Source organism: Atractosteus spatula, chromosome 6 (assembly GCF_055471065.1).
Source record: "Atractosteus spatula isolate fAtrSpa1 chromosome 6, fAtrSpa1.hap1, whole genome shotgun sequence".
NCBI lineage: Eukaryota > Metazoa > Chordata > Actinopteri > Semionotiformes > Lepisosteidae > Atractosteus > Atractosteus spatula.
Window position 1 is genome coordinate 14032938 of NC_142711.1, and position 27329 is coordinate 14060266.

Here is a 27329-nt window from a genome sequence, read left to right on the forward strand (position 1 = left end):
TCTGCCAACACAGGGAATGACTGTATGCCTTTTTTTCCAGCCCAACTCAAATCAGTCATGCTTAAAACGGTATAGTCTTTTTCACAGGCTGAGCTGGCGGAATGCAGCTGCTGCTGGTAAGGCATAACACCGTCACGGATACTCGTGTCGTGTTTTTCCCAATTCTAAATAGTAGAGCGCTATTGCCTTTTGTGTGCATCTAAACACATGCAGCACTATACACATATGGCCATTCCATATTTTACTTGAAATACTTTATGTTTACCTTTAAACGTTAGTACTGTACATTAAGCTTTGAATACAAATTTATAACAGATTCTTAAACCTAGTTCTGTTTGAGGATTTCCTCAACAGTTGCTTCCGATTACGATAGGTGAAGCCACAGACCACAAGATCATTATATGTTATCAGACAAGGGTACAGGAAATTTATGGAGAGTAACTTTCAGATTATTGTTAAATTAAAGGATTTTCCACTCATCAGGCGAGGTCCAGTGAGGACTCACCTCAGTTATTTTTAAATCCCGACTTGGCCCTCCGCCCTCCTGCTGTGGTTCGGAGAAACCCCCGCCATTTAATCCAAGTTTATCAGAGTGAAGCAGGAATTCAGACGCGTGCTCACTAGACTACAGGGGGAAACGTTGCCTAACAAGGGAAAGTTACATTGGTTTCTGTGCCGCGCGTCTTCCCTTTTAAAACTATCCTTCCAAAACCACAACAACAACAGGAAAAGTTGTGTGGTGAGCGTACTGGTGCACTACGGCTGCCGTCGCATCACCCAGGTGGGGCTGCACACTGGGGGGGGGGTGGAGGGGATCCCCATTACCTGTAAAGCGCTTTGAGTGGAGTGTCCAGAAAAGCGCTATATAAGTGTAAGGGATTATTAATCAATAATACAGCGGGGCGCCGCGTGCCAGAGGACCTCGGGCTAGCGCGACCGGGTGCCTGACCTGCTCGTCTGTGGCGTACAGGACCTCCATTAGCCGCTCCACGAACTGGGCGCTGTCCTGCCCCTGCTCCTGGCACAGCAGCTCGATCTCCCGCAGCTTCCCGAAGTAGAAATCCCGCTCCTTCTCCACCCCTTCCAGTGCCAGTTTTAACGAGTTCACCTGCCGGGGAGGAGGAGGAAAAATAACGGGTCACTCTTTCCCCCGCGAGACTGGAGACGTGAAAACGCACAAAAAAAAATCATTCACAATCACACCTTCTAATTACACAAAGATAAGATCACTTTATTGGCCACATACAATTTCTTGTATTAGGAATTTGTCTTTTCACATGCCCCAGCTTGCTCTCCATGAGACACACAGACAGGGAGAGAAGCTTGGGGTCAGAGCACAGGGTCAGCCATTTATACAGCGCCCCTGGAGCAGTTGGGGTTAAGGGCCTTGCTCAGGGGCCCAACGGAGTAGGATTCCTCTGCCGGCCGCGGGATACGAACCAGCAACCTTCCAGCCACAGGCGCAGATCCTCAACCACAGAGCCACCGCGCCACCCAAAGATCGATATCGTTAGGGAACATTTTTATGCAAATGTCCTTATTTTTACTGTGATGTGGGCAAAAATAAAACAATCTCAAGCACCAGCCTGAAGAGGGTAGAAGTGCAGGAAAATAACACCAGTCCTATACTCAGTAAAACACTGGAGCCCCATACACTACAGAGTACAGGACCCGCTCGTCGAGCTGTTAGACCTGCTCAGAGTACAGTACCTGCTCAGAGTACAGTACCTGCTCATTGAGCTGCTGGACCTGCGCTTCTAACTCCTTTTCCCCCTTGGCAGGAGTGGTTGCTGCAGGTGCCTTTTTAGCAGATGAGGGTCGGGACGACGGCGTTGAGGGTTTTGCGGCTGGACTTGACCTGGCAGCACCTGTGAATAAAGGGGGAAGTAATATTAGCAGTCAAAATGAAGATATCCATGATATGGTCAATAATTCACTCCTCAGTAAGTGCTTGGAGATCCTAAGGCATAAATCCAGTTGTTAAAAATTTAGTTAGTATAAAATGTCTTTTTATAGAAGATCATAAGAATATATAACCCTTATAACACTCCGATGACGCATGGCGCTTTATCAGATCCTTCAAGAAGACACAGCGGGACTATCGTACTGCAGAACCTGTTCACTGAGGCAAGGCGTCAGGAGTTACTCCTGACACTTTCGTCACAGAGATATGCACACAGGGCAGATTTCTAAATCTGTGGACTGGGAAAGGCGGCTTCAATTAGATGGGAGTTTATTTGCCATAGGTACCGATACGATAGTCAAGTTCTCTCAGGACATGACAGTACAGCAACCGACACAAAATACAAAAGACAACCCGACACTGCTGACACTGACCGTACTGTAGGCGGTACAGTACACAACAGTCAATAAATCAGTCGAGGCTCCTGGAGCCCAGCTGGAGTGAGCCGAGCTAGGGCAGCCCTCACACTCGCAAGTCCTTTAACACCAGGGCTCAGTGGGTTTTACATTCCTGTGAAATGCCAGAATGGTAGCACCCAAGGACGAGGATGATAACGTATCACTGAGAACGATCTCTGCCTGTAAGCCATGTCGGACTGCTCAGAAAAACAAAAGCCTTGCCAGAATGGAAGAACAAAGACCCGCGGAAACGAGCCATGTTTCACACAGGCTTCCCGGCGCTGGTTTTGGTTGCCAAGAATTGGTAGGGTATTTTAAGGCCTCCTTCAAGTGGGCGAGAAAACTCCGATTTTTTAAGTCGGGGAGGACCGAATTCTAAAGAAAAACCTAAAAATGTCTGATATTCACTCGGCACACAAATGTAGGTGGTACGGAGCCTAAAAACCATGACATCTCACCACCCTCCAGTGTACACAGCAGTCTGAGTCACACCCTCAGAGCTCTTGAAAAACAAAAACTAGAATACCCCCAAGTAACCCAAACAACTGCACGACAGAACCACAGAAGGAAGTCTAGAGAAAATTATTAAAGCCTGTATTTGCACCCAATGGAACCACAGATGAGGCCTCCCTAAGCCCTGAAAAGCTGTAAAATCTTCCGCGCTGTTCCAAGAGCTGCAGTCAGGCCACACGGCCCCTGAAGAGGCGGAGGGACTCGCGTCTCAGGGAACAGGGACTGACGTGTCATGGGCAGAAAGAGGAAACAACCCCAACAAACCACCGTATTTTATATACAATAATCACAACCCGCAGCACCTTAATGCAATTACTTTCTACAGAGACAGGAAATGTCAGCTAGGAGTCTAGGAAAACTGCAAAGGCCTAATTGTAGAAAAAGCCATGTTTCTGTAGCTCACTGTTTTAGAGAACATAAAGGTCTCTAATGAGCCACTGAGCCTCATTAGAGAGCTGGAGAGCTCAAGCAGCACAGTAATTATCTTTTAACGTTATAGGTTTCCTGTATAAATTCATATGAAATGCAGAGCACAGTGCCTGTACTTTCCTATTAAATTATGGAACAAAAAATTAAAGCTACTTTTCAAGTTCCTGGAAGTATCATGAGTATATATAGTATAAGTATTGGTTTTATATACTGTATATATACTTAAGCATACATTAGTAGTTGGTGAGTAATTCTCATTCTAGGGCAAGTTCTATAATTGTGCTCTCAGAAGTTGGGGATTATAGGGTGCATGTAGCTTGGTGTGGTACAGTACGGGCTGTCATATGTAGCCCACGCAAAGAAGGAATTTTTAATTATCACCTCCATGGTGCATTGAGCATTGCACCACAAGGCAGAAATTTGTATAACACGGTATATTACAGAAGAAGCTTCTACAATAATATGCTCACTTCAACTCACTTCCCTGCAATACAAGCACAGCCTAAATTCTAAAGATTAAAAATAAAAAAAAACACAACAACATCTTTCTTCCGCAGGATAAATGAAGGAATCCTGACAAAACAGTCTCGGAGCTGTGCAAGCTAAGCAATTTCCAAGTCCCGGCAGTCCTGGGCTCACAGAAGCTGGGAATGCAGGCTGAAATTCAGCACAGTGAGCTGAATGACTGCGATGCTCTTTTTCTGACTTCGCAGTGCTCAATACTGTGGAACACACCTTTCTCGTATCTCGCAGTACTTTGGTGAGGCAGATCACCATGTGGTAAACTACTGCTTTTCTCTCTCTCAAAGCTGCCCAGCTACAGTAAACGACTCCCACAGATCACCTATAAACTAAAGGAACTGCTCCAGCCTTGTCTGCAGTTTGTAAGCAGAGGAACTCACTTGGAATAGAGAAGCCATTGCTTTACGATGCCAGTCAAACAGAAAAGCAAGAACATTTCCTGTTGTAGCAAACCTTCTGTTCAGTTCCTGGAGCCCCCTACATTCACAGAGTATGTCCTGGAGGGAATGGGAATTTGGTAGACTGGCTTAATCCATAAATGTGAATTTGAAGTGAAACCCAATTCTCTGAATTTAGACATTTAGATGGAATCTGGACAACTAAAAACACGAACTAATCTTTTGTAACTGAGCATTGCATCAAAATGCCAAGACATTAGGGATATCAGAGAGTCACCCCCAAGGATATCAGAGAGTCACCTTCTCTAAACTCCTTCAAATCCAGACTCAAAACCCTCTTCTTCAGAAAAGCCTTTACTGAACTTGTTCCATTCTTCACCCCTCTGCCTTTCTTAGTACCACCATCCACGGTCTCCTCTATATATTGTAATTGTGTTTTATCTTGTGTATTCTTCTTATTTATTGTTGTCATCCTGTAAAGCACTTTGAGAAGCCACCTTTAAAGGCGCTATATAAAATAAAGTTTACTATTATTATTAGTGCCAGCACTACGCTTCATTGTGTATCCAACCCATTATCAACACAGCACCTTATTCATTTCTTTTTAACTTATTTAATTAAGTCAATTTAGTCGATGCGCCTAAATACACTCCTCCGGGCAGGCAAGAAACAGAAATTAGTCGATCGTAGTGAAACTTAAGATTTTGGATTTTAGACCTAAATGCAGCAACGTAATCAACAGCTGACGGCAACAACCACCAGACACGATTCCCAAAATACCACACTTTCTGTCAGAAAAGAACCGATAACTCCTTTTACAACCTTGAACTCCTTGAAGCCGCAGTCAACGGGCGCCGGTCCGAGGGGCCCGCCAGCGCATGTGACCAGGCTCTGCTGTCTGCTGGCTCCACTCCGGCCTTACCTGCGGTGGGGGAGCTTGCATGGTGAGACTTCTTGGGCAGGTTGAAGATCTGTTCGCCGGGGTCCGGGGGGGGGATGGCATCCTGCCCCTGCCTGGCTTGCACCGGGTCGTACTCCTTGCCGTCGTAATTGGCGTCGAAGAACTTCTTGAACCACTGGATGAAGTCGAGGTTGTCCTGGAACCGGCCCTTCACCAGTTTCTCCACCGGAATAATCTGGATCACAAGAAAGGCGAGAACAGACTTCAGGTGCAGGAGGGGCAATCTGGCAACACCAACCCTGAAAAAGTGTTGGTTACACTTAGCACCTTCATGTTGGTGTTTCACACACACTTTGTGCTTATTACGCGTTACTTTCAATTACACAGGCTTTACAAGGAGACATGGCTAGTTGACTTTATTGGCCATATACAATTTCTTGTATTAAGAATTTGTCTTTTCGCCTACTCCAACTTGCTCTCCGTGAGACACACAGACAAGGAGACAAGCTTGGGGTCAGAGCGCAGGGTCAGCCATTTATACGGCGCCCCTGGAGCAGTTGGGGTGAAGGGCCTTGCTCAGGGGCCCAACGGAGTAGGATTCCTCTGCCGGCCGTGGGATACGAACCGGCAACCTTCCAGCCACAGGCGCAGATCCTGAGCCACAGAGCCAGGGCATCGCTTCTGACTATGCTAAGGTCAACTTGACAGCCGTGCACTAGATAGACAATCTGAATGGAAACTGCACATTGCAAATAAAATGAACACACCTGCGGGCCTTGTCACGTAACCACGATGAAAGAGCAACAGAACGTGGTGCGACTCGCTCACCTTGTCGACGTTCATCCTTTTGAAGGACGCCTGCAGAAGCTTGAAGTTGTGAATGTACTCGTGCTCCAGCTTGGCCTGGAATTTGACTTTCTTCAGGCTGATGCAGCCAGGGAAGAGCATGTCCATGAACTGGCAGTAGGCTGCGCCTGCAGAGGGGACAAGTGCGGCACGGTTACACCGCAGCTAGGACATCGCTGAGCTCTCCGAGCTCTGGGCTCTGGGCCATCAGCCAATATTGGCACCCCGGGAGCTTGACAGCACGGAGACGCCGATGGGGCACGTTTTGGACTAAACCTTTTATCATCAAAAAGCATTAAAAGGAACAAATGCTAAACGGACTTTTGTTCTTCCAGACGCAATTTGAAGTTTTATTAATTAATACAGGAACCCTTTCCATAGCATCAGAGATACAGTGTTTGGCAATGTATCCTGCCAGCATGATTAGACCAGCCAGTCCAAGCATTTTTAATCCTTTATATAGTATAAATCTGCTATTATAGTCACACTACGGAATACCTTTTTATTGTGCCATTTTCATTTAAACTTCCCAGTGTCCCAGATAGATTTCCCAGCACTTAATGCAGGTGTCAAATAAGACTCTTAAAACCTAAAGCTGTCCTTGCTTGCTTTAACTTTGCACTTAGGAGAATGTTATTGCAGGTCACAATCCCATTTTGATTTTTCCCACGCATAAAGGACAGCCTGATTCATTAGACATTGATAGTCTGAAAACTACAGTACTGTAAAGCACCTGGTTACAGTCCCTTGCTACAGCAATCAAATTGTGTGTTTGTTACTTACTGAAAGTTAAGAAAAAATCACTTGGAGCCTAGCTGAATTTGCCCCAAATTCTTTTAATTCACTATAAAGAAAAAGGTCATGTTTCTTTTACAAGACTGTAGTAGAATGCTGAGGGCATGAAGAACACCAACAGCTTTAAACTATGGTTTTGTGGTCCACATATCAAAAAGACTGACAACACTCAAAAAGAAATACCGTGAAGGCAAAGAAAGAAGACTTTGTCCGTCCTGCTGGCTCGTGGTTTTGTCAGTTGCTCTTGCCACTGGATCTTAAACGGGCCCTTGGAAGGGAGAAATCGCCAGAACGAATCAAACACGCAGCACAGCCTCAACGACGCTGGCTCTGCCTACTGCACGGTTTCGTCCGTCGCGTTTCCAAGGCCCCCCAAACGTCATGCACAAACCCCACCCCCCAGAAAAATGACAAGTCGCATTAAAACCTCTTGCTGGGTGGATGGGTTTCCTGCTTGCCACATAATAAATGTGGTTACATAAAAGCAAAAGTCTCAATGGTGCAAAAGCCAAGCTGCTGCCTGCATGTCTGTCTTTCAGACCCTAACACAGTTAAAGAGAGACTGGCACAGCTAACTGTTCTTGGCCAAGCAGCTCCAGGCCTGCATCAGCTCTGGGTAGCCTTTAGTGATGCATAAAATTAGTGCTATATCAGCAATGTGCAGAAGGAACAGGGCTGACAACCTAAAACACATGAGCCTTCTCTCTAACTGGACTACTGTCTTGTCCTCTGGTCCGAGTTCCGGCCCCCCCTTGACCTTGGTTAAAGCCGTTAAGACACTGGATGAATGAAAATGTTATGGATTGACAAAAGTTTCTTTTCAAGCCTTCCTTGTCACACAAAGAAAGATCACATCCTTAAGTCCTACGCCCAGACACATTCACAGGCTACGGAGAACGACAAGGGTCTGCTCCGCTCTGGTGAGTGCGTTCTGCCATGCTGAGGGACCATCGTGTGTATGTAAACAGACAGGTTTTAATGGAGTGCTGTTTAACGTGAATTTCTCCCTTCAGAGAAATCTGGTCTATAGGAAACGTGCTGCCAGACAACTAGACCTTGACAACATAGCAGGGGCTTTCCATCTGCAAAACGCCTGGCTCTGGGTCAGAGCCTTCCCTTGTGCGGAAACTGCAAAACAGACAACAACATCTGAGGACAAACTAGTACAGCAGCACTCACAGAACAATCTGTCAACCACTGATTTGAACCTTGGGAAAAACACAAATGCACCCACCAAACAACAGTATTGTTACAGGTGAATTACTCATCTGAGGACAACATGAAGATTTCAAAAACATGGAAAATGTATACATAATTCAGAATAAAATGTTCTCTCCAATTCTGAACTTTTTTTTGCTTTAGATTACAGCAAACGCCTGGGCAGTCGTGATTTATAGGAAATAATTTATATTCCTACCACATTGATGATGAGATCAATTTATTATATCATGAGTGCTATATAAAAATATACAAAATACTAAAAATTATCAGCAAAATAATTATATATTAAATAATGTATACAAGTATGCAATGCCTTAATACAACTAAAATAAACAACTGAAAATACCTCAATTCCATTGAAAAGTTAACATGGAACTAAATTCTAAATGCCACTAAAGAAAGAAATGTTAAGAATTCACACACTTAGAGCACAAGCCTAGATTATTATGACTCAGAGATTGAGGGTTTCTTACAACACAGTCAGACATCCAAAGATTTCAAAGAAACCAGATCAAGGCACAAACGAGAAAAGTAATCGTTGGATGAAATAACCAGGGGGAATATCCATTATCAAGCCCTAGCACCATGAGAAAAATACCGTCTTGATTCTTAACAGATAAACTGCTCCCAGAAACACAATGCTAGGCTGACTTTTGAAGAAAACAAAGCAACAGACATTGAAACAGCGCCATCAAGGAATGAGTAAAAATTGCAATTCTAGAAGTAAACAAAATGCCTTTTTTGGAGGAAATTTTGCTACATGTTGCAACAGATGAGGTTAACCTTTAGCATTGAACCACAGGGCTGGATCTGAGATCATTCAGGGAATTCTCTCATTAAAAAGGATTAGAGTAGACCAGAGAGCATACTAACACAGGAAACGTACGGGTATATTCTACATCATGCAATTACATCAAGGAATTATCTCATGGGGAAGGGATTAATTTCTCAGCATGACAGGGGATTCGGATGTACAGCAAGCGCAGCTACAGACTTGTAAACCAAATTTGAAATGAAAATCATTAAATACTCCAAAAGCTTTTGCACAGTGCTTGTATTTTCAATGCCCAGCTATTCCTCACTTAATAGCATACTGTAGGTATTCTTTGAAAAATGAAATTTTAAGCAGAAATGTTAAGTGTACCCAATGTCCCCATCATCATTAATGGTGAGTGGGACTGCATGCAGGGATTTCTTTTGTGAGACAAAACAGTATATACATACACTACATAAATGTTCAATAATTTTAATTCAATACTATAGTCTCCAATAATGACTGCACAAATCTTGATTGTGCTGGCAAATTGCTTTCACAGTGGACAGAGTAAAACCAAGAGCCATGTACAGGAATGCCTATGTCCCACACACATATCTGCACCAAAAACACTTTAAAACCGGGAGCTCTCACCTGCTGCTTTTCAATCCCACCCAGTTTAATCACCTGATCGAGGCCTCAATGGAACTAGGAAGACTGATATATTTTCCAAGATCTTGAGCAGAACAAAACTTGCATTTTGTTTTACTTAAGCAACGCAATAGTTCAAAGCTGAAAAGGTAATCGGTAAAACACCCAGAAAATCTGAGAATAAATCATCTCAATGCAGTTCAAATTAATCCGAGTATAATGTTAATTACAAGTTCAATTGTGTAACCGAGACCTTGGCTGGTACATAAACTAGCAGGTGTGTGGTTCTCCAGTCCCAGGAGTGGGAGACCCAGGCTTTAAAAAACTACTTTAAGACTCAAATGAGCACTTTCCTGGTGTCGCTTGGCTTATTCCACAAAGCCATTTACTAGGAAGAGGCAGCCTAACAACTTTCTAACCAAAAAATGAGTGACTTTAAGGGAGTATGTTCTCTAACAGTTCACCAGCATGATAAGGAAATGTTAACTGGGACAAAGTTAAGTAAGAGGTATAAGTTTACTCTTACAAACTGCTCTTGATACAGCAAATTCCAGTAAAACCTTGCTGTTCCCTCTTTTGAGGATTGGGAATTTCAGCCTAGCACGGTCGAGTGACTGAGGACTATTTTGAGGATAATGGGGTCATGTTTCACCATTTTCTGGGGTACCGTGCATGCAGAAATACAGACATCTATTTTAAGAGGGTTGCAGAGTAGCGTCTTGGCGGATGAAAACCAAACAAAGGCAGCACTGAGGTTGCTGTTCCCTGTGACCTATCCCTATTGCGGTGCTAGTGGCTTTCTCTTCCTTTCTGGGCAACTTTGTGCCCTTAGCTAATTAAAAATTGTATACATTTAAATGTGCAGTGAAGTCAAGTGTGCAATCGATACACAATTCTCGATAACACAATGCAAATTAATCTAAATCTTAAAACTTGTCTCTGCATGTAAGGTTCAGGCTGATTTCATCCATCCACTGTCTAACTGCTCCTTCCAATTTAGGGTGGCAGGGGAGCCGGAGCCTATCCCAGCAAGCAACAGGCGCAAGGCAGGGTACACCTTGGACAGGACGCCAGTCCATCGCAGGGCCCACACAGACACAAACAGACACGCACACCAGGGCCAGTTAACCTGCCCGTGTGTCGTTGGACTGTGGGAGGACACCCGCATGAACACAGGGAGAACATACAAGCTCCACGCAGATAGTTCGCCAGGTCCCCAGTGATATGACGCAGCAACGTTACCCACTGTGCCACCACGCCACCTCAGGCCCTTTCAAGTTGATCTAAATACACAAGCTCAACAAATTTGTTCTGCTATTCAGAGATAAACTAGGGAATACGACACGGACTCAAATCTCAAATGGAAATACTACGCTCTGCTTTTTTGGCAGAATAAGTATACTGGAGAGAGACAGTCTGTTGGTATGGAAAAAATTCACACAGGAAGGCTATACATCATTGAACTGCTTTTAAAATGGACGAGGCATTTTATACCTGCTTATACATACTTTCACCAACCAAGTTATGAATGAACTGCAAATATACCTGAGAGAAAAACACGAACATTTTGCCATTTTACAACAAAAATACATCATAGGACCATAAGCAAGGCAGATATATTTCTTTGCACATGCAGCAATGATGGGGACAAATAGGCCAGCACTGACCCATTCAGCATTTGACTGAGAACTGTATCCCCTGGGCGCAGATTATTAGTGCTAATACTCAGGACTCAGGCAAACCAGACAAATTGTGGCATATTTACCATGTTCAAGTAAAAGCTAATATGTCACTTTAACATGCCATTAAGAAATGTGTCACAGAAAATTAGACTATATCCTAGAAATAATCACATCTTATGCGACTGATACATTTCTCATGGTTACTTTATGGTTTAAAATGACAAAAATAACCTTGTTAAACTAAATCAAATCATTATGTGTTCTTGCCCAAATGTTAAGACTGTGCGAATCCTGGCCTACTTAGCCACGCTACAACAAACACACCTTAGATCATTTAATTATTAAATGAAAAAAAAATCAAACTAAAGCAGCAGACCATGGATAATTTCCAAACCGCTAACAACTGAGGTTTCTAACAACCACGTATAAACGTGATGATTAAGCCATGATGATTACAATCTAGCAGACACACAGACTGTCCTTTTATCATTGGTAACTCCTCCAGCATACTGAGGTACAGTAGTTGCTCTTGTGGTTGCCAAGTTAGTGGGTCATACGACGGAGTGACCTCCAATTTTTGGAAAATCTTGGGGTGAAAAATATCACACTTCCAGATGGAAGACTACTCTACTGCTTCAGTTCAACAAAAAAGCAAAAAAGGATGCTGTAAGGAGGGAATGTCTTACCTGAAGAGAGCTGTTCAACTTTTGTGTAGTTTAAACAGAGTATGTCGTTAACCCAGGCAGTGATGTCATGCCTGCTCATCGTCTCCTGGGTTATTGAGGTAGAATACACGTTGACCGCCATCCCCCAGCTGCAAACACACAGAAAAAAAAAGAGATGAACTTAAAAGGAAACCCTTCTGATCAGCTGCACAAATTCAGACAGAAATTACTGGTTAGGAAGCATAATCCTAGTGGCCTCCTGGGTGGCCCAACTGGTGAAGATGCTCACCAAAGCTACAGTTGCAGGTTCAAGCCTAGATTGTGTCACTAGCCAACTGTGTCTAAGATTTACCTGAACACAGAGTAAGAATGTAACCGTGGCAGAGATCTACGATCGCAGGGGCCTGGGTCATGTCACTAGCCGACTGTGACCAGGATTTACCCTAGCTGCATGGGGTGAGCTCTACGATTACGGGTTCAAGCCTCGGTTATGTCACTAGCCGACTGTGACCAGGATTTACCTGAGCACTCTACGATCACAGGTTCGAGCCTGGCTAATGACACTAACCGATTGTCACCAGGATTTACCCTAGCTGCAAGGGGTGAGCTCCGCTATTATGGTTACAAGCCTGGGTCATGTCACTTAGCCAGCAGATCCTGTCCTTTCAATGAAACATTAACTTGGAGTCCTGATTACTTGATTACTAAAGATGCCACGGCATTTCGCAGAGCAGCAGAAGCGTCCACTTTGTTGTCCCGGCTAACATACACATAGGGTTCGCCCAGTCGATCCTTCCTCCCATTTCCCCCTTAATTTGATGGGTAAAGGACTGACCCACCTCTCTGCCTATCGGCTGCCGTTACCCAGTCTGACAAGCGGTTGCTGTACTTCAGCAGAGGATTAAATCAGTCTCCTACTATACGAGACACACTAAGAGATCCTTTGGGATGAAAAGTGTTCAATAGATGCAAGGAATTATGAGGCTTCATTTTCAGGAATTCCTTCACTCCAGCACACAAGTACGCTGGTGCTCTCTGCTCCCTGTGGCGGGAGCTGTGGATTCAGAGCAGGAGACGCAGATGGCTTGCTGGAGAGCACTACACTTCCCATTGCAGGCACCAGAGCTCCCTCCAGGTGCTGTCGACACAATGCAACACAATCAACACACTCGAAAACCCAGGAAGCCCTACACCATTTCCTTCAAAGTGGTGATTTCTATCTTGTCTCATCCATCTAGCCACCGTAAATCAGACTTTTAAGCTCTTTAGATTTTTTTTTTCCCCATACACAGCGTTTGTTCAAAGATTCCAATTTATGTATATTACACTGTTCAGCAACCTTTCAAACATTTGTGTTTGGAGAAAAACAAAAGAAAAACAATTGTATTTACAGTGCCTATAGAAAGTCTATACATCCTTTCCAAACTAACTCATTTTGAGGCCCAACAGTCTTAAATCAGAAATTATTTTAGCTTTAGTTACTACTTCTAATAATTATTCTTTACACTTACAAAGCGCTTTTTCTGGACACTCCACTCAAAGCTTTACAGGTAATGGGGACTCCCCTCCACCACCACCAGTGTGCAGCTCCACCTGGATGGTGCGACGGCAGCCATAGTGCACCAGTACACTCACCACACACCAGCTCTCAGTGGGGAGGAGAACAGAGTGATGAAGCCAGTTCATAGACGGGGATTATGAGGAGGCCATGATTGGTAAAGGCCAATGGGTAACCACGGTTACACCCCTACTCTTTTCAAAAAACACCCAAGGATTTTTATGACCACAGAGAGTCAGACCATCGGTTTTATGTCTCATTCGAAGGACACCGCCCTTTTACAGTATATTGTCCCCATCACTATACTGGGGCATTAGGACCCACACAGACCGCAGTTCAGCACCCCCTGCTACCCCCACTAACACCTCTTCCAGCACCAACCTTAGTTTTTTCCATGAGGTCCCCCATCCAGGTACTGACCAGGCTCACACCTGCTCAGCTGCAGGGTGATATAGCTGCTGGCCTAATGCCTGTTAGGTGCTGTGCATGTTTCAGTATGCTCGGACAAGTTTAATATTTCTCAGTTACATTCTAACTTTGTGAGGTCTGGTGTACACGTGTTAGCTCGACAGCTGTTGCAGCTCCCAAGACAAAAAACACGAGAGGTTTTGTAATTTTCAAAAGCCTGGTGGTGCAGTCTAGCCTACATAAATGAAGTACACTTCTCTTCGGGCTCCATTACGGTGGCGAGCTGCAGCCAGGAAAAAACAGATCGGTCACTCAGTGCTATGATTTAATGGAAAGAGATTTGTCACTATAAGAGAGAAAAAAGCTTCTGTATTTAGTCAAAGTCTTCTCTCAATTATCAGCCAGAACTCGTGGTAAACCTGTGGTGATGTGATAAACAAACAAAAAAACATGGATATAAATTCCTTATATAAAATTCCAGAAGTTCTCTATTCAAATCTGGTGAATTATACCCAGATATGGAGCCTGCATAATGTGTGGATGTCTGCCTCAAACTATCACAGTACACCCCCACTCGGAAAAGAGTGGATGTGGTCTGTTTGGTAATACAATTACTATGATGACAACCATTTTGATTGTCACTGTTGCTATGGCTACCAGGCATAACAGCAGATACGTCTGTCTGGGCGCGAAATGCTAACGAGGACTGATTTCCTATGGTTGTTTCTCCCATTGTTATGTCAGCGTACTTCAGCCTTCTAAAAGTAGACAAATTTTATCTCAAAAACAGGAAAAGGCCTTTACTGCAGGCAAGCCAAGGGTTCTGGTATTAGCAACGCAGTCTAATTACCATTTCCTTTGCCTTTAAAACATTTAGCACATTTATGAAGTGCCACACAATACCGGCCCTTAAAAAATGGACTAGAAGGCAGCATGGTATCTTCTTTATTGATAAAATTGGATTTCTAAAAAGATATTAAAAAAAACTTTGGTTCAGGACTATCTTAAAATCGAGAACCCTTCACTAAAGCTCCATCCTTGTTGATAATTCCCAACAGCATTTTTTAGAGGATTTTGCTTTATCTTCTAAGACAGTATATGGATTTTTTTTTATTCAGCTTACAATCTCTGCAAAGACATTTCACATCTTACCAATCAACTGTGTGTAATCAGAAAAGAAATTGTAACAGGGTAAAATTTAAGTACTGATGCAGAAAGAGGGACTGACAGATTGATGGGTGAAAAAAACAAAACCGAGGCCTACTCTAAAGCACAGCCCAAACTCAAGGCCCTGACATCGCCACGGTTACACCCCTGTCCCACGAGGCCCTCCCCCTTGTTCCACCTCCTTTGTGTTCCACTCTTGTACTTTCACACACAAACCACTGTGGTCTTGTGATTCTGTTGTGCAGCAATTGTGGTCTCTCCGTCTGCTGGCAGTTAGCGTGATGAGAGTTTTTTATTGCTAAAGTATATATTTATAGTTTATGAGAAGACCCAAACGTGCCATCATATGTTATTAATTTATGGGGAGGGGGAATGTTAAGTTTCCGTCTATCTAGAGATCAACACATCTTTCACCGGCCTAGTATGAACATTACAGGGTGTGAAAGGATGGTTTAGTTAAAGGGCAGGTCCTGAAAGATTTTACATAATTTAATACTGGCCATATACTGTACACGCCTATACGTGTAAAACAGAAATCTAAAACATTATAAAAGAAAATAGTTATTTCTTGAGAAATTGTGGCAAAAATTACCCACATGCATCACCGTCTTGAGCTATGAATTAAGCCCTTCTTAATTAGAAAATAAGAAAACGGCAATGACAAAAAAAGGCATAAATACAGGCTTATACAGGCCTCTTGAGACAATGATCGTTTATTTTCACTTATGTTATTTTGTCCTTGGGGCCTTGTTACATTTTGCAGGCACTGTGGCATGGCCATAAAAAGCACACAAAGACAGCACCATAGCTCTCTGATATTAGTTTACTGATGGCAAGGGTATGTGAAATACACTGTATAAAACCTAATGGATTTTAACATATAATTAATGGGGGACTACCGTAAGCAGTTATAAGCCATTTGGTTCATAGGCCTAGAGGGCAAGAGCAGACTGAAAACAGTCCATAAATCAAACCAAGCTTAACCCTTTTTTAACCCTCATCAGGCCCGCGTTGACAGTTACAGATGACATCTGCTTTCCTTGGCGTTCTTGTCTCCTGTTTGCACTGCGGCTTTAATTAAAGCAGTGCTTCGGGTGCACTGTGCACCACAAATCACAGCAAAGGTTACTAATGAGGGAAGGCAACAAATTTGGTTTCGCGTGCCGTGTTGGACTGGAATCACAACACAAAAACTGAAAAGTGAAACGAGCCACCACTCTTGCTGTGAAATGTTAAGAATACGAAATAATTTAAAAAGTTAAATGTTTAATAAAAAAAGAATGCTGAATGCATCGTCTGTGTTTACTGTTTCGTCTGGGCAAGAATTTGCACAATGTCTAGTTTCTCAAGGTTGGATCATAATATCAAGAGCAGCGAGCTCCAGACAAAAGGGGCAGATCCATCTGTTAAACGTTTATACGAGTAAAGATATAGACAATCGTACGCTGAAGAGAACTATAAAATCACAGTGGCACAGCTAGACTGAAAGATGGCATGTTCGGCTAGATAATTCTTAATTCCATGAAATTTTATTTCAAAAATCGAGAATAAATGTATAAAGTGAAAACAAAAGTTACTATTTTACTTCTTATTTCAAGCGAAAAAAAGTGTTACTCTGAAGACTGGCGTCTTCATACAAGCAGCCAATAAATGCAATAAACCTACTGGATGAAAATTGACTACGAAGAGTAGTCTGACTCTCTATTTGCAATAGCATTTGCAGGAAACAATTTGCAAGTTGCGATTTCTCTTTACCATTGTGAGTTTAATAGGAATTAGATGACAGAGGAACCTGGCGTCTGTGTGTAAATGCTTCAGACTCCTTTCTTACCCTAGTTTTTTTTTTTTACCCGTCAGCCTCTGTGTTTCACCTGAGGCATTTTAGAATATTTTTAGCTACTTCGCTCTTATTAACCCCTTAATTTTTTCACACAAAGACGGTTTCTGTTGCAAAATATGCGGGCAATAGGTATCAAACTGTACTTTTGATGGCGTGGCGCTTTCTTTCCTGGCTAGGGCTTCGCGACTGGCTTCGCGGGAGGCAGGTGTGAGAGCTACTACAACCCCCGTCAAGCTCAGTCGCTGGACCTGTACAGATCCAGTGCCCCGCTGAGCACCCAGAGGCTGCAATAAAGACGTCAGAAGACCCACCGCCAGCGCCTCCAGCTCTTTGTGGGTAACCGTGAGGCCACCCTGTGCACTCAGCTAGTGATACACCTTGCTAAGGTCTAGTCCAGTGCTCCTGGAGTAGAGATGAAATGTTTTTCAGTTTGACTGCCCTAAAATATGCAAATGATCTCCGTCTTCACCTGCTTCACAGCTGCAGACAAGCACTGCCAGTCAAGGCGGCTCACAATGCCACACTGCTCAAGCTCTTCGACTTCGGCCACTATAATTCCGGGACACGGCCAGTTTTTTTTAAACACAGGATTTTTAAAACCCATTATTATTCATACACAGGATGCTTTGAAAGTTTGATCACAGGCCAGTAACACACCATGAGAGAGCCTGAGCCTATCCCAGCAAACTGCAGGCACAAAGCGGGACAGACGCCGGACAGGACGCCAGTCCACAACAGAGCGCAAACAGACGGAAACACACACACACACACACACACACACCAGGGTCAATTTATACCTGAAGCCACTTAACCTGCTAGTATGTCTTTGGACTGTGGGAGGCAACTGGAGCACCCAGAGGAAAACCACACGAAGGGCATGAGGAGAACATACAAACTGCACGCTGACAGCACCCCAGGAATTTAACCCGGGACCCCAGCACTTTGAGGCAGCAATGCCAACCAATGCACCACTGTGGCACCACAGATATTAATCTGTTTGAAACGGAGAAGACAAATAAAATGAATCTATCTTTCTTGTTATAAGGATCTTAAGGTTTCAATCTAAGAGTCCTTTTCAATATCCAGATTTGTCTGTTAGTCTCACACTAGTCTATCAGCGGATATGCAGAAAAATCTCGATAATCACCTATGTGCACAAGACTTTTAGTGATCACTTTTTCACATTCGTGGACCAAATTTGCTCGTTCGCAGGTACAGTAGGAGATTAAATGCAGGCACTCACCCGCGGCATTTTCTTCTTGCAGATCTGCTTCACCTGACCTCTGGAGCAGAGGCACAGAGTTAACATGACTGTGCAGCACTGCATCATGGGTTATGTAGTTTCTTTCAGGAAAGCATGCCCTGCACGTTGTGTATAGACCTGTTATCGGAGTAATGCCTGCATGTGACCGAGTGTTGCGTTGCAAAATGAGAGAAGCGTTAAAATACCAAAAATAAAAATTCCTCGGGCCCCTTAGCTATCATAGTATCTCAGTTCTCATGTTTCTCCCACGATAAGAAACAAATGAAAAACAATTAAACAGATCACAGGAGCAGGAGAGTGAGTCGGATGAGTGGGAAAGGAGTAAGAAACTTAAACCACTTTCTCCACTGTTATTACTGTGCTGTAACAAACTCTTACAGTACAGTAGCACTGCATTTATAATATGATAATAAAAAGATGTGAAAAGTACAGGCAACATGCTCTACTAAGAAGGAAGTAAAACAAACTCTAACAGGGTAAGCTACATCATATGTGAACTAATTTGTTTGCACGTGCAATAACCTGAATTATAGGGGGGAAACCATGCTTTTCTGAGCTTCCAGTAATGCATTTTCCCTATAAATTCTTCCTGCCGATAATTACTAGTATTTTGGAAAGAGCTCACAGTTAAAACAAAAACCTTGCTACAGAAAAGTGTTTTCCCGAGCCACAGAGCCTTATTTTCCCCATAAGGTATTAAGTTCCATATTCGGAAACTCTCCATCCACAGAGGCTTCAAGGTAGCTAACCCGGGCAAATACTGAGGTTTTGCCATCAAGCCTTCTCCAGTCTTGGACAAGGACAAGAGCACACAAACTCCCGGCTATTTTCACAACCGCAGCCAATACAGTATTACTACATTGGACACATCCTGAAAGGCAGCAGGCGGCAGTTTTCAAGAGAATCCTAGAGGCCCTCTTCAGCTCCATTGAGAACACAGCCTGTGTTAGCTCAAACAGACCATTCATTCATGAGTTGAGGGAGTCTCTTCTACCTCGCGTGCCTTTAAAGAACCCTCATTTACTTGGTCCTTGTTGTCTCAAGGCAAACCTGATCAGTTTCCATCTTCCCCCCCCCCACCCCATCCAAAGCGAGCAAAGGATTGCTTCTCGATACTTTAATCTGCTCTGAAACATCACAACATCACTGTCCAGAGATCATTTTTGAGCAAACCCTGAAATAGTCTGTAAACTGTAATTTATCTGAAAGCTATTGCTGGATACAACCAATTGGGTTTAGTTAAAATCCTGCTCTAAAAGATGAATGACTTCACAAATAATAAATCTTCCTTTTTGGTTAAACAGAATTCCACTGTAAAATTATTCTGGTCACTTTTTCTATTTTATAGCAATGCTAAATATAAAAATGCATTTTACATCACATACAATGACAATTAATGCAGCACATGTGACCGTCAGCCTGATAACCTAAAAGCAGAATAAACGTTCCAGCACAGAGGGGACAATTGCAGCAATAAGGCTATTTTTAACCAGTTAACTCTGTTCAGTTCAATATTCAGGCCACCAAGAAACTGCTCTAACAGGCACAAAGGATGCTCTTCGGCAGGGAAAAAGACAGGAAATTCAAGGAGTCGCTGGGAATTACCCTGCCAGCATGAAAAAGCCACAGACCGGCAAAGCCAGCCATAGTCATGCGTCTCCAACGATTCCCACGCATTCCAGCAGAGCTCTGCGGTCGACACGATGAAGGAACCGTTTCTAAGGTGAATAAATATTTTGCTGACGTGGGGCAAGCAGTCATACACTGTAACAGGCTGTGGGTGTCTGCCACTAAGTAGCACAAAATAAACATCTCTTGGATACCGACCAGATTTGACAGGGCAAAAGGGGATTCCTTCTCCCCCCCCCCCAAATACTTCCTCATCGGAGAGAACGTCAGCTCCTCAGGTGAGCCCCTGGCAGGCCAGTCTGTATATTACAGCATCTCCCGGAAGTACGGGTCTCTCAAGCAGGACGTGTTGAAAGGGGAGCTGCAGTCCTCATTTCTCTCACCAGATATTAAATCTTGGTAACAAAATCTGTTCACTGATAATCACAAAACGTTACACATTCCGAATTGAACACAAAATCGTGAACTCTGTGGAAGTACTATATAGTCGCCGTGTTCTCATTTCTAGTATAGTCTCAATTCTTGAAGCTCATGCGAATTGTGATGCGGTGCCGCCCTTCCTGCTCACTAGTCACTGTTATGACTAATGTAATTCTATATATGAGGGGAAAAAGTATATTTTGGTGCAGCAGACATTTCACCGCAATGTTCCAATGGGATCTGCATGCAGGATTAACAAGTAGTCTGTCGGCAAAACCTTCTAGAAGTTGAGAGCAATATTTCTACTGAAATAAAGAGATGTACGCACAAGCCTGCTTGATTACAATGTCATAGGGCTGCTTCACCACATTCTGTGCCTCTATCTAAATCATAGAATATCATGCTGCACTAACTGGATATTTTGTATATTTGCCGTGATGTAAATTTGAGGTTTTGCACGTTACCGTGTACATTTTACCTTCCTTGTGGTTTGAAATGCACTCGGCGATAATGATTCTAACCCCAGGTACCTCTGCAGTTCCCCTTTGACTTCAGCTTTTGAGCCTTCCACAGTCAGGCCTGAGGCTCATTTAAAATGCATTTAAAAGTACAAATAAAGACAGGAGACAGGAGAGCTAATGCTTTAAAGGCCCGAGCACAAACCTCTCAAGCAGACCCCATGTTCGCTGTAGGAGTGGACATACCTTAGCATATAAAGTCAATAACCCAAATACCACTGCTCACGACTCAAACTACTGTTTCATATTATAAACAAAGGAGGCTGCCAAAAAAATGCCTGTGCAGGAAAATGGGTCTTTATAAACCTGAATCATACATGGAATTAGAGCATGAAGTAAACACTCAGTGAAGAGACTCCGGAGAGGACAGAGTTTTACTTGCAGGCTATATTTAGCCACCTCTGGACTGTCTCACGTTAGAACCTGAGGAAGGATGTGAAGCAGTCGAACTTCGAAAGATACCCTTCTCCAACAGAAGTGCCGGGATATGTGCAGTACTACAATTCCAAGGATAGGAGAACATGCAAGGATCAGGAATTACGTACCACTGCTACAACAGCTTCAGTATCAAATGAAATCAGACAGCAAAGACAGACGTCAAAACCTAAGAACTAGGAACTAACAGACATGTGTGGTTTAAAAAAAATGCATCAAAAGGGGGGGAAAATTAAATCCTGTCAAAAAGCATACAATTAACACTATGAATAAAGTGACAGATGTGCTTTCTGCATTCCACACAATGCCTAACAAACTATTCCTAGGTTTTGGCAGATGAAATCAGACGTCAGCTTAGACTGAAAAACAACAAAAAAAAAGTTGAAACCGGACTCCCAAACCAAACATCTGCAAATTCGGACATTTTTTTTTCTTATTTGGATGTTTGAACTACTCGGTAAGAACCTCACTCCATGGTGAACCTCATTTTTAATTTGATTTTTGCGGCTCTATAAAATGTTTTATAACAAGGCACTCAAAGGGCTTACAACGCTACATTAAAATGAATGAACTTCAGCAACACAGTTGCTCTTCCCGAAATAAACAAAACAAAACCCCTCTCTCCTACAGGAAAAGCAGCATTTGGTTCATACAAATGCGCCATAAAAGTCCCACATCACAGCATCCCAAATGTAAACTGGGAAAACTAAATATAGGTGTTTTTCTCAGCACCTCTTTATAAACACGTCTGGGACCAGGAGTCTTGCCACTCAGAATTACAGACCTAGGTCACTGAAAAGTTGCCACCATTCCAACCCACAGAACTCTAATTTTATCTGCTGCTTATTTCCTGTTTGGAAAAGAAAAACAAAATTGTGTATTGCACACCACAGGAAAAACACTACCAATACTACCGCTGGGAAATATCCAGCTTCTGAGCATATTAGGTGGAGTTTTTTTTTTAGAGGGAACAATTCATGGTATGATCTTTTTTTATACATGTGTATACATACATGATTCATTTAGTATTCTCAAATATGGAGATAAATGTTTTCAAGATACTGAGACAACTTTTAATTCCTCTACCGCTTAAACAAAGGACCCTGGGAAAATGCAAAGATATAATTCCATGTCCTGTCGGCAACGTAACATTTGCCCCCATCATTTGCATGCCTGCTTCAATATGAAGATCGTAAAGAGGTCCAACTGAAGGCAAGGTATATATATGGTCAGTCGATGTCGGTGAGCAGGAAAGATTTTTCCTAGTGTTCCACTACAGGCGTAGTAGTGTAGTCAATGCTACATCAATAACAGAACAACAGCATCAAATCAAGAGTCATCAGCTAACAGGACCTCCTGCCTGCACTTACACCGGTCCAAGCACACAGATTTTGCAAAGTTTCATCCAGCTGTTACAGGACTTGCTCCTCCTTCAAAGGGAGTGGTCAGCTTTGCCCGTCTTTGTCTTTTACGGGAGTGCAAAATGAGAACTGTGTAGCAGCTGGGCACAATATTTGAAGATCTGACACAACAGAAAGCTTCTCCATCTACAGCAAACTGTCAGTACCAGTTCCAAAATGTCTGAAAGTGAAAATGGGAGTGCTTTTAATTTCCTGCTACCCTTCGTTGGTAGCATGAAAACATCACACTTCAAACTAATGCAGTTAGAAACAAACACAACATTAAAATCTTAAGCAGCTGCTTCTTAACAGCTATAACAATTCAAATATATGGACCGAGATCTATACAGAAGTACAAGCAAGCATATCTAGGACAGTAGTTCAAGTAGGTATCTGGATCAGCATGGGTAGGCTGCAAAGGAACAAGTACAGGTTTATTCCATGCTGACAAGAGAAGAAAAGAAACAACGTTTCGGCTGTGGAGCCTTCTTCCTGGTCCTACAACGTTGCTCTAAGACATGTATTCAAAGCCTAGACAAGAAGCAGAAAAGAAAATATTCCAAATTAAATTATACTACTAATATGTAAGCGTTACATAAGTATTTTCAAGTGTGGAAACATCAGATGAGCTTTATTTCCAGTAGAGCTCCAGTCAGTTCCTAGGCCACACAATGTGAGCAGAGAAGGAGCACAGAACTGCCACTACCTGAGGTTGATTACGTTGATTAAAGCAACTGAGAACTGCAAAATCGGCAAATCTTGTGACAGACAAGCCTTTTCCCTGTTCAGTGTAAAGTTTTACATTGGGAAAAAAAACAGTTTTTGTAACACTTGCTGTACATCTGCCACCTCTGCTTCGCACCTGCTTGCAGATAAAGTCTTGTGGGATTCTGTCCCTTTCCTCTGCAAGCGTCAGGACAAGCCTGCGTCTGTTCGCTGGGCTCCGAGTCCCAGTGCTTCCCATCAATGTTCACCGCAGCTGAAGACTGGCCAGTTGGGCCTCCACAGAGCAACTGTGGCCTTCTCACCTCCCGAGCTAAGCCACTGGGACACGAGCTCAGTCCTGCTAGACCGCTGTCATGCCAGGATGAGTCCCCAGGAAGAGCAGCAAGTGAAGAGCCAGGACTTGGTCGCAGTAATGCACAGTGCTCTGGTTGCCATCAGTCACTGCAAGAGGTTTTCAGGAGCAACAAGACCCTCCCGCTTAGATCATCCCACATGGACCAGCCCGTCAATCTCCATGAGGTACTGGGACTTTCAGTCCCTCACATCATGGTCTCTCTTTGACAGACTCAGATCCTGGCCTTGACTTAAATTGCTGGCCTTGAACAAGTGGTGAGCAACAGTGATCCGAGTTAGTCCAACTTGCAACAAACTGATGCCACAATACAAATAGTATTTAGCAGTTATCATTAAGATGTCTTACAATGGCTTTGATGTTTTTTTTTAGATATGGACTGATATTGAAATCTTATCCCTGCCATCTTAATTTCTGTTTGAAACAGAAACATACATCATGGAAAAATAACATGGAAGCCTAGTTCAAAAGAAACTATCAACACGGCCACAAAAATACTAAAGCACTGCTTTGTATGTGTTTTGCAGGATAACAAGAGGGTGCAAGCAGCTTTTACTACCTTTCAGGATAAAGAGGGTGATCCAAAGACGTCGTTCCCTTGACAAGCAGACTTTTTGACTCCTTTGTGCGTTCTTCCTTCATCACACTGATCTGACTTGACATTCAGCATCCCGAATCTCCTCCTCACCTGATCCCAATCAGCCCTCTCCCTGCCAAGATGATTACGTGTTTATGCACCAGTCAAAATCAATCGAGTGTCGATCAATTTGGACCTGTGCTGTAAACAACTTAACTTCCGATATGCTCAGCTATCTGCTCCCTTCCTTTTAAACATTCATAGATCACCTTTCACAACATCATCCAGGCATTTTACATTAAAAGCGAAATTATTAGAAGCACGAATACGTTTTTAAATGCGGTGAACTAAACCGAATGAAAAGCTACAGTATAAAAGTCAGTTTCGAGATGGGGGGACGGACTTGCTAGAGGCCATAGCAATCTGCAGCCTGGGAACCATGGAGTAGAAGGCATTTGTGCCCAGGTTTCAGAGCCTAGTTCTGGAAACTGAAGGAAAACCGTTCCTTCATTATATACCTAAGGGTGTATAATGAGGGTATATGCAGAGAGAACAGTTCACAGATGTTGAACTGATGTGATGCCCAAGGGAAGGTCAAAGGCAAAGGTGTCCATATGCATTGAAATCAAGAGAAACTACACTGAAAAATGATACAGACACTTTGGGTCTTGAAACATTTTAAGTACCCTCTCCTAGGGACTTACTGACCCACCCACAGATCATGAAATCAACAATGATGAGATCCAGACCTGGAGAAAGAGTAACAACCTGCCCTTTTTTTTTTTGTTTCAAAAAAAATTTTTTTTTTAACTAAACGTTCAGAAAAACACACCAAGATTGCGTCCTGAGTGGTTTCAAGAACCCCAGCCCGGTTTTGATTTAAATATGAATGCATTTAATTACACGAAAGTGTCCGCTTGAATAAGAGCTGAGCATGTGTAAAAGGAATGTGAACACATGGAACCAATACGTTCACAAGTCGGGCAGGCTAAAATCCCAATAGGCAGGGTTTTTCTTGGCCTGCGTTGGCTGGAGTTCCTGGTTGGAAACGTGTATTGTGCCGTTCCCAAAGGAGCGATTCAAAGCTCTGAGGTCGTCCTGAATGGGCTCGGTCTGGTGGTCTTCTCAGCTCACGTGCGACTGGAGCACCGAGATGCGCTCTTTTCGTCCTATCTGATACTGAGGAAAGCGGAAATCAGCAGGAATTTCCTGTGGCGGGACCGGGAATAATAAATACGCTGCCTTTCCAGTCGTGGTTCGGTGCATCTCGCCAGCCCGCTGCACAAGCAGATGGCACTTACATAACCTGCAAGGCAACTCAACACTGCCAAGCCCTCGGTGAACAGGGCGGGGGTGGTGGGGCCGAAGCCCACCCAGGCAAACGACAAGAGCAAGGTGGGACCCACCCTGAACGGGCCACCGGGCCACTGAGGGCACAAACACATCGCAAAATACAACAATGCACACCCACATGATGAAAACCGTTATAACTAAAACCATCTCACCCGACAATTCACACCTGGCAGCCCACTGCAGCTCAGCAGGTGTGAGCCTGGTCAGTACCTGGATGGGAGACCTCCTGGGAAAGCTGAGGTTGCTGCTGGAAGAGGTGTTAGTGGGGCCAGCAGGGGGCGCTCACCCTGCGGTCTGTGTGGGTCCTACTGCCCCTGTATAGTGATGGGGGACACTATACTGTAAAAAGGTTCCGTCCTTCAGATGAGACGTGAAACCGAGGTCCTGTCTGTAGTCATTAAAAATCCCAGGGCGTTTCTCGAGAAGAAAAGAGGTGTTATCTTTATTAAAAAATATAAAGGCAGAATATTCACATGCTGTTTAAAAACCTGTCACAACAACTGAAATAAAATAGACAATAGAAACTGTATTTAGCAGTCATCATTAAGATGTCTTACAATGGCTTTGATGTTTTTTTAGACATGGACTGATATTGAAATCTTATCCTGCCATCTTAATTTCTGTTTGAAACAAGCGACACCACAGACAAAAAAAATTCAACACACGACCACAAATATACTAAAGCACTGCTTTGTATGCGTTTTGCAGAATGACAAGAGGGTGCAAGCAGCTTTTACTACCTTTCAGGAGAAAGGGTGTGATCTGGAAAAATCTGGAAAAAAAGAGGAAGTCTGGCTACAGTGACAGTGGCTGAGGTGGAACACACAGAAATGCAAAGTTGGAAAGCATGTTCAAGTGCTACAGGAAAAAAAAAAAGTTCAGCAGTATCTGTCTCCTGAGAATGATAACAGAAAAAACGCATGTAGTGGAACTCTACAATGTCAAGTGTTCTATCAATAGCTCGGGATATTCTGTAGTCTGCAGCACAAAACATCACAGAAGTGATTTATCCTTGGCACCTTACCATAAGAGCCCCCTTTTCACACATTTTTCAAATTTATATTTGCAATTCAAGGCAATGTTCTCCCAATTTTAAGTAAAAAAACTATTTTCATTTTCTCCCCCACCCTCTTTAGAGTTTTCAGAGAGGCACAGACATTTAGTATGCAAACTAAGCACAACAACTTTCCAAAGCTAGTAATTTTCTTGTCAACTCCAGTTCGCCAGCTTAAGCTGTATATCTGACTATAAAACAAAAAGTGCTTGTTTATTCCTCAAAGTCTACACAAAATACCACAAAACTATTTTTTAACAGACGTGAAGAGGCAAGGTTGAATTCTACACATTTTGCTTCTATGTGCAATGTGGAAATTTAGATTTAAACAATGAACTGTGGCAGGCATATAACCATCACTAAGTGCAGCTGTGACAGCCAGACTACAAAGGTGGCACCAAAACCCATTCCATATACATGTTATTTTCTGAAGGGTTGAAAACTCCTTGTGCCCGCACACACTGTGTACCAGTATGTAGGACCAAAGAGGACTTGCAGCTCAAAATTATTATTTATTTTGCAATCATCAAATAAAAGTGGGAGAGGCCAGTAGTTACATGAAACAATCTGCATGCCAACTCATAGAACCTACAAACACAACAAAGAATGTTAACTATTCCCCACCAGCCATTCACCTGAACAAGTCCGAAAAAATATACAGTCTGTTCCCCTAAGATTTGCCAGATTCTGCACATTCTCCTTTAGTCACACTGTGACGGTTCTATCAAGACGTTTATGCACGTTTTCATGACTAGGCTTATACTTTCACTTCTAACTTACCAATACATTCCAAAGGTACAACAATCATAACCTAAACCACACTGGGCAAACGCCTGAGGTTACAGAAGGCGTTAAAGAGGGCACTGGCTATGCTTATAGCCCTAGATTAC

The 27329-nt window shown here is 43.2% G+C and overlaps 1 protein-coding gene across 5 annotated transcripts in view; it reads right to left on the reverse strand.

Annotated features, from left to right (window-relative positions):
• mapre2 (microtubule-associated protein, RP/EB family, member 2) overlaps window positions 1–27329 on the reverse strand; it is a 53833-nt gene that overhangs the window by 4918 nt on the left and 21586 nt on the right. For all 5 annotated transcript variants that reach the window (XM_088919300.1, XM_088919301.1, XM_088919302.1 and 2 more), the window contains 5 exons: window positions 11760–11887; window positions 5953–6098; window positions 5146–5359; window positions 1729–1868; window positions 950–1108 (listed from right to left, as the gene is read on the reverse strand). In XM_088919300.1, coding sequence (XP_088775426.1) covers window positions 950–1108; window positions 1729–1868; window positions 5146–5359; window positions 5953–6098; window positions 11760–11880 — 780 coding nt within the window. In that variant the 5' untranslated portion in view covers window positions 11881–11887. The remainder of the gene's footprint in view (window positions 1–949; window positions 1109–1728; window positions 1869–5145; window positions 5360–5952; window positions 6099–11759; window positions 11888–27329) is intronic.